We start from the raw sequence: 18,038 nt of genomic DNA on the forward strand, positions 1-18,038 counted from the left end.
GATTTCAAATTTTCATAACAATCGGTAATCTGCCTTTTTGGACGCCGATTATGGCCGATTACATTACAAGCCAAGGAGGGACTGCGTGGCAGGTTGACCACCTGTTACACAAGTGCAGCATCAAAAGGACCTTGTGGCTGCAAGGAGCCAAGGTAACTTGCTAGCTAGCATTAAACTTATCTTGTAAAAAACAATCAATCTTTACATAATCACTAGTTAACTACACATGGTTGATGATATTACTAAGTTAACTAGCTTGTTCTGCATTGCATATAATCAATGCGGTGGCTGTTAATTTATTATCGAATCACAGCCTACCTCAACTTCGTCAAACGGGTGATGATTTAACAAAAGCGCACTCGCGAAAAAAGCACAATCGTTGCAACAATGTACCTAACCATAAACATTAATGCCTTTCTTAAAATCAATACACAAGTATATATTTTTTAATCTGCATATGTAGTTAAAAGATATTCATGTTAGCAGGCAATATTAACTAGGGAAATTGTGTCACCTCTCTTGCGTTCAGTGCAAGCAGAGTCAGGGTATATGCAACAGTTTGGGCCGCCTGGCTCGTTGCGAACTATTGAAAGGCCATTTATTCCTAACAAAGACCGTAATTAATTTGCCACAATTTTACATAATTATGACATAACATTGGAGGTTGTGCAATGTAACAGCAATATTTAGACTAAGGATTGCCACCCGTTTGATAAAATACCTAACGGTTCCGTATTTCACTGAATGATCATTTCCGGATTTCACCATATTTATGACCAAAGGCTGGTATTTCTGTGTGTTTATTATATTATAATTAAGTGTATGATTTGATATTTGATAGAGCAGTCTGACTGAGCGGTGGTAGGCAGCAGCAGGCTCGTAAGCGTTCATTCAAATAGCAGCTCTTAGCAATGCTTGATTCCCAGCACTGTTTATGACTTCAAGCCTATCAACCTCCGAGATTAGGCTGGCAATACTAAAGTGCCTATAAGAACATCCAATAGTCAAAGGTATATGAAATACAAATGGTATAGAGAGAAATAGTCCTATAATAACTACAACCTAAAACTTCTTAACTGGGGATATTGAAGACTCATGTTATAAGGAACCACTAGCTTTCATATGTTCTCATGTTCTGAGCAAGGAACTTAAACGTTAGCTTTCTTACATGGCACATATTGCACTTTTACTTTCTTCTCCAACACTGTGTTTTTGCATTATTTAAACCAAATTGAACATGTTTTATTATTTATTTGAGACTAAATTGATTTGATTTATGTATTATATTAAGTTCAAATAAAATTGTTTATTGTTCATTCAGTATTGTTGTAATTGCAATTTATTTACATATATATATATATATATATATTAATCGGTCGACCTCTAGTGGAGATTATCCTTTTACCTACTCTTCGTCTCACAAAGACGCGGGTGTTGGAACCAAAAATCTCAAATTTGGACTCATCAGACCAAAGGACATATTTCCACCAGTCTAATGTCCATTGCTTGTGTTTCTTGGCCCAAGCAAGTCTCTTCTTCTTATTGGTGTCCTTTAGCATTGGTTTAATTCACGCAGTCTCCTCTGAACAGTTGATTTTGAGATGTCTGTTACTTGAACTCTGAAGTATTTATTTGGGCTGCAATCTGAGATACAGTTAACTCTAATGATCTTATCATATGCAGCAGAGGTAACTCTGGGTCTTCCTTTACTATGGTGGTCCTCATGAGAGCCAGTTTCATTATAGCAACTGCACTTGAACATTTTTTCAAAGCTCTTGACATTTTCTGAATTGACTGATCTTCATGTCTTAAAGTAATGATGGACTGTCATTTCTCTTTGCTTATTTGAGCTGTTCTTGCCATAATATGGACATATCTTATGTATACCACCCCTACCTTGTCACAACACAACTGATTTGCTCAATTAAGAAGGAAAGATATTCCACAAATTAATTGAAATATATTCCAGGTGACTACCTCATGAAGCTGGTTGAGAGAATGCCAAGAGTGTGCAAAGCTGTCAAGGCAAAGGGTGGCTACTTTGAAGAATCTCAAATATAACATTTGTTTAACTTTTTTTGCTTACTACATGATTAAATATGAGTTATATCATAGTTGTGATGTCTTAACTATTATAGAATGTAGAATTTAGAAAATAGTACAAATAAAGAAATCCTTGAATGAGTAGGTGTGTCCAAACTTTTGACTGGTACTGTATCTACAGTGAGGGAAAAAAGTTTTTGATTCCCTGCTGATTTTGTATGTTTGCCCACTGACAAAGAAATGATCAGTCTATAATTTTAATGGTAGTTTATTTGAATAGAATAACAACAACAAAATCCAGAAAAACGCATGTCAAAAATGTTATATTGATTTGCATTTTAATGAGGGAACTAAGTATTTAACCCTTCTGCAAAACATGACTTGGTGCATGGTGGCAAAACCTTTGTTGGCAATCACAGAGGTCAAACATTTCTTGTAGTTGGCCACCAGGTTTGCACACATCTCAGGAGGGATTTTGTCTCACTCCTCTTTGCAGATCTTCTCCAAGTCATTGAGGTTTCGAGGCTGACGTTTGGCAACTCGAACCTTCAGCTCCCTCCACAGATTTTCTATGGGATTAAGGTCTGGAGACTGGTTAGGCCACTCCAGGACCTTAATGTGCTTCTTCTTGAGGCACTCCTTTGTTGCCTTGGCCGTGTGTTTTGGGTCATTGCAATGCTGGAATACCCATCCACGACCCATTTTCAATGCCCTGGCTGAGGGAAGGAGGTTCTCACCCAAGATTTGACGGTACATGGCCCCGTCCATCGTCCCTTTGATGCGGTGAAGTTGTCCTGTCCCCTTAGCAGAAAAACACTCCCAAAGCATAATGCAAACCTTCATGTTTGACATGGGGATGGTGTTCTTGGTCATAGGCAGCATTCCTCCTCCCCCAAACACGGCAAGTTGAGTTGATGCCAAAGAGCTCCATTTCGGTCTCATCTGACCACAACACATTCACCCAGTTGTCCTCTGAATCATTCAGGTGTTCATTGGCAAACTTCAGACGGCATGTATATGTGCTTTCTTGAGCAGGGGGATCTTGTGGGCGCTGCAGGATTTCAGTCCTTCACGGTGTAGTGGGTTACCAATTGTTTTCTTTGTGACTATGGTCCCAGCTGCCTTGAGATCATTGACAAGATCCTCCAGTGTAGTTATGGGCTGATTCCTCACCGTTCTCATGATCATTGTAACTCCACGAGGTGAAATCTTGCATGGAGCCCCAGGCCGAGGGAGATTGACAGTTCTTTTGTGTTTCTTCCATTTGTGAATAATCGCACCAAATGTTGTCACCTTCTCACCAAGCTGCTTGGCGATGCTCTTGTAGCCCATTCCAGCCTTGTGTAGGTCTACAATCTTGTCCCTGACATCATTGGAGAGCTCTTTGGTCTTGGCCATGGTGGAGAGTTTGGAATCTGATTGATTGCTTCTGTGGACAGGTGTCTTTTATACAGGTAACAAACTGAGATTAGGAGCACTCCCTTTAAGAGTGCGCTCCTAATCTCAGCTCGTTACCTGTATAAAAGACACCTGGGAGCCAGAAATATTTCTGATTGAGAGGGGGTCAAATACTTATTTCCCTCATTAAGATTTCTAGATTTTGTTGTTGTTATTCTGTCTCTCACTGTTCAAATAAACCTACCATTAAAATTATAGACCGATCATTTCTTTGTCAGTGGGCAAATGTACAAAATCAGCAGGGGATCAAATACTTTTTTCCCTCACTGTATAATATTATCATGGTATAATTTAGCACTCAGTTTAATGTGTGAATGTCTGTCTCTCTGTCTGCAGCCCTGTCTGACAGCGTTGCCAAAGAGAGCTGCATGCTGAATCTACTGCTGTCACTGCCAGAACCCAACCTGGTTACATTCCTCTTCCTTCTGGATCACATGAAGAGGTACACACAGACAGACACACAGTCATAGAACTACCACAGTCATAGAGCTACCACAGTCATAGAGCTACCACAGTCATAGAATTACCACAGTCATAGAATTACCACAGTCATAGAATTACCACAGTCATAGCGCTACCACAGACAAAGCGCTACCACAGTCATAGCGCTACCACAGTCATAGCGCTACCACAGTCATAGCGCTACCACAGACAAAGCGCTACCACAGACAAAGCGCTACCACAGACATAGAGCTACCACAGACATAGAGCTACCACAGGCATAGAGCTACCACAGTCATAGAGCTACCACAGACAAAGCGCTATCATAGACAAAGCGCTACCACAGTCATACCGCTACCACAGTCATAGAGCTACCACAGACATAGAGCTACCACAGACATAGCGCTACCACAGTCATAGCGCTACCACAGTCATAGCGCTACCACAGATATAGAGCTACCACAGACATAGAGCTACCACAGACATAGAGCTAACACAGACATAGAGCTACCACAGACATAGAGCTACCACAGTCATAGCGCTACCACAGTCATAGCGCTACCACAGACATAGAGCTACCACAGACATAGCGCTACCACAGACATAGCGCTACCACAGACATAGCGCTACCACAGACATAGAGCTACCACAGACATAGAGCTACCACAGACATAGAGCTACCACAGACATAGAGCTACCACAGACATAGAGCTATGTACAGACAAACACAGGCATTTAGAGACAAGCAGATCCCAAACTCTTTCTTTGAATAAGTAATACAGTGATTATTAGGTCCTTTCACTTGGTGTATTACCATGAGCCACCATTCACCCTCTGTCTCTCCCTGCTCCCCAGGGTGGCTGACAAGGAGAGCATCAACAAGATGTCCCTCCACAACCTGGCCACGGTGTTTGGCCCCACCCTGCTGCGGCCTGCAGAGAAGGACAGCAAGATCCCCACCAACCCCACGCAGCCTATCAGCATGGGAGACAGCTGGTCCCTGGAGGTCATGTCACAGGTAGGCGAAATAGTCTCTGTCCCTCACCCCATCCCTCTTCTTTGATATTGAGGTCCCTCTAACTGTCCGTCTGTCCCTCCAGGTCCAGGTGTTGCTGTACTTCCTCCAGCTGGAGACCATCCCCACGCCGGACAGTAAGCGTCAGAGCATCCTCTTCTCCACCGAAGTGTAGTGTTCCACAGTTTCCCATCATGATGACAATGGGAGAGAGAGGCTGTGATAGAGACGTCGACTCAAACTGAGTCTACAGTACAGTATGTCCATTTGGGAAGGCTACTGAGAGTGAGAATGGCCTTTGCTGGACTGCAGCAGGAGATGTATTCTGCACTGATTCTGGACATACCTTGCAGAGGGCGCCACCATCCCTCTGAGAACAAGAGGTTGGACACCAATCCTCTGTTGTACCACACATATCTGATGATGATAACGCATTAATACATCACACCCAATAGCCAGTGTGACTCTTTGTGCCTCTCTGATGCATCATATCCTCCTCTTCTCGCTCTGTCTCTTCGCTCTCATGTCGAAGCTCCACAGCTTGTGTACGTGTACGGAATGAATGCCACTATTGAACATGCCTGCTGCAACCATAAATGAAACACTTCAATTTGAGTCTGATCAGCATGTAGGGGAAAAGAGTGTCCAAGGTTTTCCTTTTTTTGTTGCTATTGGCTCCTGCTTTGTAGGCAGAAAAACAGGCAGGGCCTGCACAGCGTTTTGTTTAGCCTTTTCAAATGTTGAGTTATTTCTTAATCCACTGCTGAAGAGATTCCAACCGTATGTTTTACACATGATACATTAGGACCACAGTGCTACGAGAGTTGTGTTGAAAAGGAACATCTGGGTTCTCTGAAGACTTTTAAAGAGGAACATCCAGAGCTGCCAGGATCACCAGTCTATTTGTGTGTCCCAGGAATCCACCACTCACAACAACAACAAAGTGTTTACAAGGTAAACAAACCTTGGACAAAGGCAGAGATGGGGAGACTGCAACAAAGGCATTTGTGAAATAGGAACAGTCGACAGAAACAGATGATCTATCAGTTATAATAAGACTGCCTACAGTTTGGACCATAAAGCAATTCCCTCTATTTGTGTTCTTTGTGTTTCAAGTAGACCTCAGCTTAAATACCCAGGAAGCAATAGATTTTCTAACATAGGAGTTTGTCTGCGTTCATATCCTTAGTCCGGGGATGTCCTCATGGTAACATAGGAGATCTTGCCAAAATGATCTGTTGTTTGCGATAACATTTAACTATTGTATTTACAGATACAGTACAGTATGTACATAATGCTGTAATTGTTTTATTTGTTATGATTATAATTTATGAAGAAAAGGGGGGGGGGGCAGAAATCAATGTTTTTTTTTTCTATGTGTTTGCTTTGATTTGATGAAGGTGGTATAGGTTACAGACTTGAGTCCTGGAGGTCTGAGGTGATGGGAGATCATATGCTGCCTATGTAACCAGGATGTAGCCTTGTTGTGGGAATAACTGCAGTTTTGTCCAGCCTAATGTTAGCCATGTATCCATCATTAAGGTAACACTCCATCTTTGAATGCCAATGTCACAACCCCTCTTCATCTGTTTGAGTGTTCCAGTCCCTAACCACCCACCCTGAAATCTTCATGTGTTACTGAAGTAGGATACAAAACAGTACATTTAGTTGTATACAGAACAACAATACCATGTTTCCTCTCTACAGCTGTGTCGGTGAAGACAGTTATTCTCATGATAATTCACCTGTTTCAAACAAGTTGCGCTAAATTGTGGATGCTTAGCCAAAGTGGACCATTCTGTTGATGTTATGAAGGAATACTTGTTTATCCTCTTTTCAATGAAAGTGACCCATCTGTTTCTCACCCATATTTATGAGGGTGGCTGGACAGCTGTCATTAACTGCCCTCCACACCCTTCCTGAAGCTCTTCTCCCTCCTGGTCTGCCTGATAGTAACCCACCAAAGGGCCATGGAAAAGAAAATGCTCTTAGAATATTTTGTTCAGAAGGAAAAAAGAGAAGATTTATATTAGAATGGTTTTAATTTCAGTGCCTGCAGGCATGTAGTCATGTTTGATTAATGCAGGCATGTTTGATTAAAGTCATTTTCTTGTGTGTGTTGTCATAAACATATTGCTATATTGGACAGCAGGATGTTAGTGACCAACAAGTGTTTTGGTTTTGATAAACCAAGCTTAAAATATGATATATGATATTTCATTCTGGCTGGATAATTGTTAACAAGTAATGTGTTTACTAACTCAGTCTGTACTGCTGTCTGCACTACTGAGATTTCATGAAGAACTCCGACATTTTGAAGTTAGCAGAGACATTCCTGACAGTTTTGACTGTACAGTAGTCAGTAGCTAGTGTAAAATCTGGCATCTGAGTGTGTGGTTGTACATGCAACATTCATGCGCACACATGCGTGAGTGAGTGAAGGAAATAATGGGACGATTTGCTGTAAAAAAAACGTAGATTTAAGACATAACGTTTCAAATCCGGACTTATCCATATGCTAACATATCAACTAAATCAGTTCCAGTTAATAGCCATAGTCATCATTTTAGTAACACATTTTGTCCTAATATATCCTCACATGTCCCATACACACAACTGTACATTGGAGGAAGCCATTGGTTATGAGAGAGAAAGGCAGTGCATTCACCATTCATTTAGATCTCTTTGATTTATATCATTAGTGCTCAATGTGACCCACTCTGCTCCATTGTATCTCTGCGTCACAGCTTTTATTCAGAACGTATGCCGCTGATTTCAATGTGTCAGTGGAATTGCTGTAAGGAGACTTACTGGGTGCTGAAAACAGACCTGTCCTTAAGGCACCTATTTTGAGACCAATACATGAACGTAGAGTTTGGTATCGCACTTCATGGTACTATTAGCCTGTGTGGGAGATCTTGTCGGAATATTATGATACCAAGCTAAGCCCAATTCATGTTTGCAATCATACGAGACAGACACACAAATGCTTAGTCAATTAACCCTCACTCTGCCTTAGCTCTGTCAACATTAGAATTCAAATTAAAATGAAGTCTACTGTATTTACGGAGATGAATACCCTCATCTGAAGGAAAAATATATTAGTAGTAGCAAAGTGGTATCTATACTTGTAGAAGGAGGACACTTTCAAAATTCACTGTCATGTTATATGACTCATATATAGATAATATCTCTCAAGGCTCTATGCTATGCTGTGTATCGTTCATTTGCAAGATGTACTTTGTTTTTTCAAATAACTGCCAAACAGTTTGTAACCATCTGCTGTCCTAACTGTAACTAATGTATGTATCAACACGTCACTAATCCAAAACATGATCTAATTTGGAGGGGCTTGCACTTTCTGTTCCTTTTGGTTTTACTCCAGACTGCCCACTGTGATGCTTTAGGACATTTTCTGTGGTTTGGAAAAACATTTGCAAGGAAAGATGAAGGTTATTTGAGTTTATATAGGTTAGTCATCTCTCTAACCTTGTCTTATGGTTGTACAATATGTATTGTATGTATCATACTAGAGGCATTGGGTTCTTAGGTTTATTTATTGTGATGTTCATCAATACATTTAGGATTAATCATGTTAATAAAACAGTTGAGTAATTAGGCTTCAACTGAAAGAGAACTTGGTTATTGATTGTCAGTGTGATTCTTCATAGGGCTAGTCACTTACCCTGCCTCTTTCACAACAAAGTCAAATATGGCAACATAAGATTATTCTAAATATGTGTACTATGTTTTAAAGTCTAAAAATATGGAATATATTACTCTATGTACGACTTTAGCATTTCAGTGTATGCATACTGTATGATGAATGAATATTAATTATTTCAGTCCTTGTAAGTTGACATGAGCCTGGCAATAGTTTATTATAATTCACTCCCTTATTAAACGTATTTTAAATGACCTGAAACCATGTTTTGACATCTTGGGAATATGTGTGTTTTATTCCACATTTCCTAGTTAACTGTGTGAAGCTAAAATGATGGTACTTGCTGGTCATCCACAAAAAAAATACATTTGACCTTTTTTTTCAATTTAGATTTATTTCCTTTTGGCAACATACATGTTATGTCATGAGTCTGTAAAAAGGGATACTGTAGTCTGAGGAAAATACATGTTTGGAAGGCATTTGCAGCCTCTGTACACAAAATGTTAAATAAAATCGGTATCTATGTCAAAAAAAATATGGCAATGCCTTATATCTTCAATTGAGCATATCTTGACCTGGACCCTACTAGATTTTACAGATCGCATAAATATCACCACATCACAGATTCACTACATGTCATTATTATCACATTTTTTCCTCGACATGTGCATCAGAGAACACCTAGGACCCTCGTCGTAATGGCCCCCACCATATAATTAGCTCCATTCCAAAAAGGACGCGGAGAGGGATCTGTCAGCGACGTCCTACAATTCCAACCATTAATCAGGAATGCTCATGCTGTGTGTCCTGTCAATGGAGAATATCAAGGGGCAGGGACGCCGAGGATGGAGTGCATGAAATGACCAATAACTGCATATTGTAACCGATGGTATCCGAGTCATTCGATTATCTCTACCAAAGAATCCCAGGTAAAATCTGTTAGATGTTTTTCAAATTGTGATTGCTTGTGTGTAACTAGCTAGCTGCATGTATTGTAGGTGGCTAGCTACCTAGCTAACGAGTTAACGTAGCTAGCTAACCTTACATTAACTTCATCGAGCCAGCAGTGTCTGATAATTACCATGTATAGAAACGATACATATCTACCTAGCCAACTAAATAGTATGCTAGATAACAAAATACAATAACATTACTGTTGTCTTTTAATTTCGTTAGCTAGTTACTTTCCTCCCCTCCTAACAAAGATGAGAAGGGTTAGGGTAAAGAAAGATCCACTCATTTTGACCAATTTGAGACACAATTTATATTGCAGCCATACTATCACATTGCATACAGTCAGAATAGGGTTGACATCATAGTAGTGTGTTCTGCCAGCCATGGTAGTGTGTCCACTATCAGTAACCTGTCAAACTATTTATCATTCATGTGATGTTTCACACTATGTGAAGGAGATCTCTTGAGTAGTCATGCTCATTTAGCTGCAACCACCAAATATATATTGGGACCGTTGTGATCATTACATGTCACACTAAGCCTTATTAGTTCGCTACTTCTAGTGACATTCTGCACCCTGGAATAGATTGAGATTAATAAATGGTAACTGCCATGAAGGATCATTTGACATGGTGCAGTAAAAATCACAGTCTGGCAAGCAATTAACATAGTTTATTGAGCAGACAACTGGTATTGACTTTTGCCGCCTGCAGCACATTCCGGGCCACACAATGTCCCCAAAAATCCCCAACATTCCTCCAAACCTGCGTGAGGTCCCTGGACATGGGGGAAGGGGTTTCAACTTGTGTTATTAAAGCTATGGGGGAAAGGGAGAAGAGAGGAGGGCCAGTGTTATAGGGTCATCGGTTTTAGGAGCAAGATGAGGAATTTGAGGCAGTAGAGAGACTACCAGTCAGTGTGGTTTTATTCTTGTGGAGCAGCAAATGTAGCCTAGGCTTATTCTCTATCTATGTAACCGTAGCATGGACAGTGAATCAGCGTCACTGCTAAATGCATATAGGGGAAACACTGGAATCATGTTTTTCTTGTCTTATCATATGTTTATTTGCCTTGTGGATGATCTGGCTTTTCGTGACAATATTCTTTATGTATTCCTCTTCTGTGATGCTCAATACAGTGTTCTGCCCATTAAACCTTGATATGAGATCTGTCAGGAGCCATCTGGTGCTGTAAATAATGGTGCAGCTGCTCTCTTAAAACAGACGGCAGTGTTTTGAAAACCTGGCACCTCTGCATCCTACCCCTGCCATAGTGAACAAGGTTCATTTGTGGTATTCAGCAGGGTTAGGGCCTACAAGCAGTTGTTACCGTCCTGTGTAAAATACTGAGAGTCACACTCAAGCAAAGCTCAATCTGTTAGTCAGCAATCATTCATCTGCTCTCTTTTCTTCTGGCTCCACATATCAACCCCCCCCCCATCCAACCTCTGTCTCTCTTTGCTTTCTAGGGTTGTGGTTGTGTCATTTACATTTACAAAACGTTTGTCTGGTCTCCACCCTCAGCAGCACTAATCTATATAGGCTTTGTACAAACCATACAATGCATTCATAGTCCCCCCTCACTTCCTCCTGTATCTATCTGGTCTGATTTAGTATTGGCTTTAATTAGGTCAATAGGAAATTACAGTCAGCCAGACTCAGTGGGGATCCAAAGACACCAGCCTAAGCTCAGACTTTTACCAGGTCAGTTGTTCACTCAATGTCAGGCTCGGTCATTAGACACTGGCTCACCCTTGGGCTGTCCACTGTGATCATATTATTTTCAAATTGGTTTTAATCTTAGGCTACTGATTCAAGTTGTAGGCTAAGAGTGCATTGAGAAAGCTTTAAAAGAATAGGCTATATTTCAGACCAACAGTTGCATTTGATGTTGCAGTTAACAGGTAAAGCTTTTTAACACATGGACTTGAAACAACAGAAACACATCTGGTATCTGACTGCCCTTTCCTGAGTTGGCTATACGTGTTCTGTTGTCTGTGTGTGTGTTACTCCCTCATTTCCTGAGTTGGCTATACGTGTTCTGTTGTCTGTGTGTGTGTTACTCCCTCATTTCCTGAGTTGGCTATACGTGTTCTGTTGTCTGTGTGTGTTACTCCCTCATTTCCTGAGTTGGCTATACGTGTTCTGTTGTCTGTGTGTGTGTGTTACTCCCTCATTTCCTGAGTTGGCTATACGTGTTCTGTTGTCTGTGTGTGTGTGTTACTCCCTCATTTCCTGAGTTGGCTATACGTGTTCTGTTGTCTGTGTGTGTGTTACTCCCTCATTTCCTGAGTTGGCTATACGTGTTCTGTTGTCTGTGTGTGTGTTACTCCCTCATTTCCTGAGTTGGCTATACGTGTTCTGTTGTCTGTGTGTGTGTTACTCCCTCATTTCCTGAGTTGGCTCTATGTGTTCTGTTGTCTGTGTGTGTGTTACTCCCTCATTTCCTGAGTTGGCTATACGTGTTCTGTTGTCTGTGTGTGTGTTACTCCCTCATCTCAAATGAAGAAAGTATGTCCTACACACACATAACAAGAGTTATGCTAGTGCATACTGAGTGGTGTTACCCTGTCGTCCCATTCCTTCTACTCTTCAACTCCAGAATTCCAGCTATGGTATAATTTTCCAGTCTTATTGTCCGATCCATCTTCAGCGCAAACATTTCTACCCCGACGGTCTGGTACTAATATCATTTTGCTCACCATGGCCAGCCCAGGATGTTTATTTACTGTAGCTTAGGCTATGTATTTCCTTTTTTGGTAAAACAATTAGACAAGGCTAAATTCTTCTGGTACTGATACTTAATCATAACACTTAACACTCTACAGAAGGAGCCTGAAAGATGAGGTTTTCACAACTGCCACCACTGCATCCTCAGTAAGCCTTTTTTTAAAATGATCTGACTCTGGGTGGTGTTGATATCCTGCCTCTTGTTGTTTGAACATGATGCACTACAAGGATACTCTTTTACTGGATTCCCCAACTCAGCCAGTGAACCATGTGGCAGATGTCTGTTAGGTTGGGTGTGTCTCTAGACATGTAGTTGCTTTGTCCATAGTTCAAACGGATCTAGTTCAAAGACAAGGTAAGGGGGCTGTGGAGAGGATGTTATGGTTATACCTGTCTTTGTAAAAAAATGTTCAAAGCTATCTTGCGTGCTATTGCAGGGTAGTGGTTATAATAGTCCAGCTTTATCTGTGGTATGAATAGACTGATCTGGGAATGGGGACTTACAGACTGTTCGTCAGTCAGGCAGTATGTGCTTGATTCTAGGTGATGACTAGTAGCCTGATCAATTTGAATAATCAGTCTTATCTTGAAGAAAAAGAGGGTCGTCATCTCAGACATAAGCCAACTGAAGTGAGTGTTTTTTTCTCATTGTCTGGGCACCGTTATAGGCCTGCACACACAGGCTCCTCATGCCTCGTAAGGCCCAGTCGACCTGCCCAGACCACTGTTACTGCTGCAGCTACAGTACAACCTCCCTCGTGATGTTGTGATAAGAGGCAGCTACAGTTGAAGTCGGAAGTTTACATACACTTAGGCTGGAATCATTGAAACTCGTTTTTCACAAATTTCTTGTTAACAAACTATAGTTTTGGCAAGTCGGTTAGGACATCTACTTTGTGCATGACACAAGTAATTTTTCCAACAATTGTTTACAGACAGATTATTTAACTTATAATTCACTATATCACATTTCCAGTGGATCAGAAGTTTACAAACACTAAGTTGACTGTGCCTTTTAAACAGCTTGGGAAATTCCAGAAAATTATGTTATGGCTTTAGAAGCTTTTCATAGGCTAATTGATATCATTTGAGTCAATTGGAGGTGTACCTGTGGAACTGCCTCTTTGCTTGACATCATGGGAAAATCAGCGAAGACCTCAGACAAACAATTGTAGACCTCCACAAGTCTGGTTCATCCTTTGGAGCAATTTTGCCTGAAGGTACCACGTTCATCTGTACAAACAATAGCACGCAAGTATAAACACCATGGGGCCACGCAGCTGTCATACCGCTCAGGAAGGAGACGCGTTCTGTCTCCTAGAGATGAACGTACTTTTGTGCAAAAAGTGCAAATCGATCCCAGAACAACAGCAAAAGGACCTTGTGAAGATGCTGTAGGAAACCAGTACAAAAGTATCTATATCCACAGTAAAACGAGTCCTATATCGACATAACCTGAAAGGCCACTCAGCAAGGAAGAAGCCACTGCTCCAAACCGCCATAAAAAATCCAGACTACCATTTGCAACTGCACATGGGGACAAAGATTGTACCTTTTGGAGAAATGTCCTCTGGTTTGATGAAAAAAATATATAACTGTTTGGCCATAATGACCATCATTATGTTTAGTTGAAAAAGGGGGAGGCTTGCATCCCAAAGGACACCATCCCAACCATGAAGCACGGGGGTGACAGGAGCATGTTATGGGGGTGCTTTGCTGCAGGAGGGACTGGTGCACTTCACAAAATAGATGGCATCATGAGGTGGAAAATTGGCCATGCTACCAAATACTAATTGAGTGTATGTAAACTTTTGAGCCATTGGGAATGTGATGAAATAAATAAAAGCTGAAATAGATAATTAAATCTATTATTCTGGCATTTCACATTCTTAAAATAAAGTGGTGATCCTAACTGACCAAAGACGGGTCATTTTCTAGGATATTTTTTTTTTTTCCACAGAAGTTGTGAAAAAGTTAGTTTAAATGTATGTAATCTTCCGACTTCAGCTACAGGCCTGAGACCTCCAGTCACACGCCTCGTGTGCTTTCAGATTTGAATCCAATGACCGCTCCCTCGTGTGATCTGTGTGAGTCAGTGTCTGAGAAGGATGTAGTGCTGGCTGGCGTTTGAACATAAATAGCATCGACCACAGCACAGAAGAACTGTGAAGTCATTTGTCCGTACTCCAGACTAGACAGCAACTCCTTAGCTACTAGCTAGCCCATAGATGACAGACCATGTTCTCCCAAGAAAACTACTGCCACAGGCATCAGGTAACTAAATGGATTTTTCAAAAGGCAATCTAGGCTAATTGGTTATTCTGGAAATTGATTTCAAATGAATGATTTACAAACTCGTTTTTAGACTGTTGGCCTGCCTTCTATAATTATTTTAGTTCTAGGCTGCATTTTATGTGAGTTTAATATTTACGTTAGTTGTAAGAGGTTGTTCACTGATGTTAATTATGGCATAATAATGAAATGTGTTTTCCTGACTGAGAAACTAGAAACCCTCTGTGATTCATGCGTTACCACCTCATCCTGTTATTAACTCCTGTATGCTTGTGTGTTTTTGTTCCACACAGATTGCATTGTAAATGTCTGAGAAACCTAGAGCCCAGTATGAGGAAAGACGACCAGGCCAGTGGCCGGCCTACTCAAATCCACGGCAGCAGGCACTAAGGCCCAGACTGGGGAGAGAGTCAAGCCTGAGGGCGCCACCATGGGCACAGCCGGCAAGAATACGGCCAAGACCTCCGCTACCGCACCACTCTCTAAGGTACAAATGCAGAATGCACATACAAATAACCGTGTGAGCACTTTTGCTTCATACTGAGAACCATGAAGCTGATAATCTTTATAGGTCCAATGGGTGGTGTGTTAACTATCATCTTTCTCTTTGGCCAGGCGAAGAGCAGCGATGACTTGTCATCAGCAACAACAGTAGGCGGTGGAGCCTCTGCTGGGATCAGCACTGTTGCTAAGTTCAAGAAGACTAGCTCTGCCCACTCTTCAACCTCTTCCACAACAGGTACTAGCAACCCAGAGGGCAAGACAAAGATTAGCTCAGGTACATCAACCATAGAGCTACTAACAGACTGTACTCTGGTTTGATTAGCTCAGGTACATCAACCATAGAGCTACTAACAGACTGTACTCTGGTTTGTGATTAGCTCAGGTACATCAACCATAGAGCTACTAACAGACTGTACTCTGGTTTGTGATTAGCTCAGGTACATCAACCATAGAGTTACTAACAGACTGTACTCTGGTTTGTGATTAGCTCAGGTACATCAACCATAGAGCTACTAACAGACTGTACTCTGGTTTGTGATTAGCTCAGGTACTAACAGAACTCTGGTTTGTGATTAGAGCATACTAGAGCTACTAACAGACTGTACTCTGGTTTGTGATTAGCTCAGGTACATCAACCATAGAGTTACTAACAGACTGTACTGTTTACTCTGGTTTAGAGCTACTAACAGACTGTACTCTGGTTTGTGATTAGCTCAGGTACATCAACCATAGAGCTACTAACAGACTGTACTCTGGTTTGTGATTAGCTCAGGTACATCAACCATAGAGCTACTAACAGACTGTACTCTGGTTTGTGATTAGCTCAGGTACATCAACCATAGAGCTACTAACAGACTGTACTCTGGTTTGTGATTAGCTCAGGTACATCAACCATAGAGCTACTAACAGACTGTACTCTGGTTTGATTAGCTCAGGTACATCAACCATAGAGCTACTAACAGACTGTACTCTGGTTTGTGATTAGCTCAGGTACATCAACCATAGAGCTACTAACAGACTGTACTCTGGTTTGTGATTAGCTCTAACTTCTTTACCTTCAGTAACGTGTTGTATTGTACTCCTCAGGCAAGCGTGGGACCTCCTCTGTGGGGAAGGAGCCCGGTTCATCCCGGGACGGCCTGCGAGAACGCTCCAGAGCTGGCACCGCCAGCAGGAAGCTCTCCGGACCCTTGGACGCCTTGGCACAGCCCAACAGAGTCCGCAGCCGGGCCATGACTGAGTCCGAGTCCCGTATGAGCAAGTCCAGGTCGGATGGGCAGCTCAGCAATAAGACTCTCCTGGAGAGCAGGGTGAAGGATCTGCTGGGCCTGGCCAAGAGCAAAGATGTGGAGATCCTCCACCTGCGCACCGAGCTGCGGGCCATCCGTGTTCAGCTAGGCCTGCCTGAGGAGGATGGGGGGAGCAGAGAGAGGGGCGAGGGAGAGGAGACTGCTGAAGCTGAGCCCCTACAGAAACAGAAGAAAGAAGCCCCTACTCCGCTCATCTATACAGATGTTGAGTCCACCCTGCACTTGCTGCAGGAGCAGAACCAGGGGATCCGCGTGGAACTGAACATGCTAAAGAGTGAAAACCGCATGCTGAAGGACCGCCTCAATGCCATGGGTTTCTCCCTGGAGCAGAGGCTGGACTGCTCCCTCAAAGCCCCGCGAGGCTCCTGTCTCAGCCCAGAGCTTCCTCCAGCCAGCGGTGGCAGAGATGGAGGGTTCCAACGGACCCCTTTTCAACATGGGGTCTCCCCACACGGCTCTGCCTGCGGCTCCAATGAAGACCTTCTGGACCCTCGGCGAGCCATCTCCCCTGAGGCGGCCGACAGTGAGTGCAGTGAAGCCTACCAGCCGATCACCTCCAGCGATGATGCCCTGGACGCCCCCTCTGGTTCTGCCTCTGCCTGCTGCTCCTCCTCTGAGTCAGAGGGCGGGCCACCGAGTCACTGCGAGCGCTCCCGTAGCGGCAGCAGTGGCAACACCAGCGAGGTGTCGGTGGCCTGTCTAACGGAGCGCATTCACCAGATGGAGGAGAACCAGCACTGCACCTCTGAGGAGCTCCAGGCCACACTACAGGAGCTGGCTGACCTGCAGCAGATCACCCAGGAACTAAGCACAGAGAACGAGAGGCTGGGTGAGGAGCGGGTCATTCTGTTAGACTCCTTGTGCCAGCAAGGTGACCGGCTGGAGTTGTACGGCCAGCAGATGGACTACTTCCGGGGCCTGCTGGACGAGCACCGCGTGGCCTATGCCCCGGTCGACGAGGAGGACACTAAGAGCAGCCGCTACGTGGAGCTGGAGCGCCGCTACGTGGACCTGACTAATGGGACCCACTTCGAGAGGGAGCAGCTGCTGGGGGTACAGCAGCACCTGAGCGGGGCACTGAAAATGGCGGAGCAGGACAACGCAGAAGCCCAGGGCCTGATATCAGCGCTAAAGGAGAGGGTGCACATGGCTGAGCGGCATGCTGAGATGGAGCGCAGGGATAGGGCAGCGGCGGCCACAGAGCTGGAGGCCCTGAGGGAGGCGGCCGCGGGTGAGCAGGTGGAGTTGGCTCGATGCAGGGCCCAGCTGGAGCAGGAGAGACAGAGGGTGGCTGACCTCTACTCCATCCACAATGCCGGGGACAAGATGGACATCCGCCACCAGCTGGAAAGCGAGAGGAGGGACAAAGAGAGGGCAGAGGCGGAGTCTGCTCAGCTGCATGAGGAGCTTGACCACACCCGCGACGAGGCCGCCAGGCTGGAGGACGGTATCAGCAAGGTCACACATACTTTCATTTCAGATTTTCCATCAGTCTTGTGTTAATATTTTACCCAATTTCTATGTTGGTATGTATGTGCGTGCAGTAACAGTCAAAAGTTTGGACACGCCTACTCATTCAAGAGTTTTTCTTTATTTTTAATATTTTCTACATTGTAGAATAATAGTGA

At 43.1% G+C, this 18,038-nt stretch overlaps 2 protein-coding genes across 5 annotated transcripts in view; both read left to right on the top strand.

Annotated features, from left to right (window-relative positions):
• Window positions 1-8,591, top strand: part of LOC124049029 (breakpoint cluster region protein-like) — a 154,171-nt gene extending 145,580 nt beyond the window's left edge. The window contains exons 21-23 of the mRNA XM_046370315.1: window positions 3,838-3,943; window positions 4,798-4,960; window positions 5,043-8,591. Of these exons, the coding sequence (XP_046226271.1) occupies window positions 3,838-3,943; window positions 4,798-4,960; window positions 5,043-5,132 (359 nt within the window). The 3' untranslated portion in view covers window positions 5,133-8,591. The remainder of the gene's footprint in view (window positions 1-3,837; window positions 3,944-4,797; window positions 4,961-5,042) is intronic.
• Window positions 8,592-9,337: 746 nt separating this feature from the next.
• LOC124049030 (cytospin-A-like) overlaps window positions 9,338-18,038 on the top strand; it is a 42,873-nt gene continuing 34,172 nt past the window's right edge. For all 4 annotated transcript variants that reach the window (XM_046370316.1, XM_046370317.1, XM_046370318.1 and 1 more), the window contains exons 1-4: window positions 9,338-9,550; window positions 14,890-15,083; window positions 15,212-15,335; window positions 16,187-17,868. In XM_046370316.1, the coding sequence (XP_046226272.1) occupies window positions 15,027-15,083; window positions 15,212-15,335; window positions 16,187-17,868 (1,863 nt within the window). In that variant the 5' untranslated portion in view covers window positions 9,338-9,550; window positions 14,890-15,026. The remainder of the gene's footprint in view (window positions 9,551-14,889; window positions 15,084-15,211; window positions 15,336-16,186; window positions 17,869-18,038) is intronic.

The sequence above is a fragment of the Oncorhynchus gorbuscha genome, linkage group LG11 (genome assembly GCF_021184085.1).
Source record: "Oncorhynchus gorbuscha isolate QuinsamMale2020 ecotype Even-year linkage group LG11, OgorEven_v1.0, whole genome shotgun sequence".
NCBI lineage: Eukaryota > Metazoa > Chordata > Actinopteri > Salmoniformes > Salmonidae > Oncorhynchus > Oncorhynchus gorbuscha.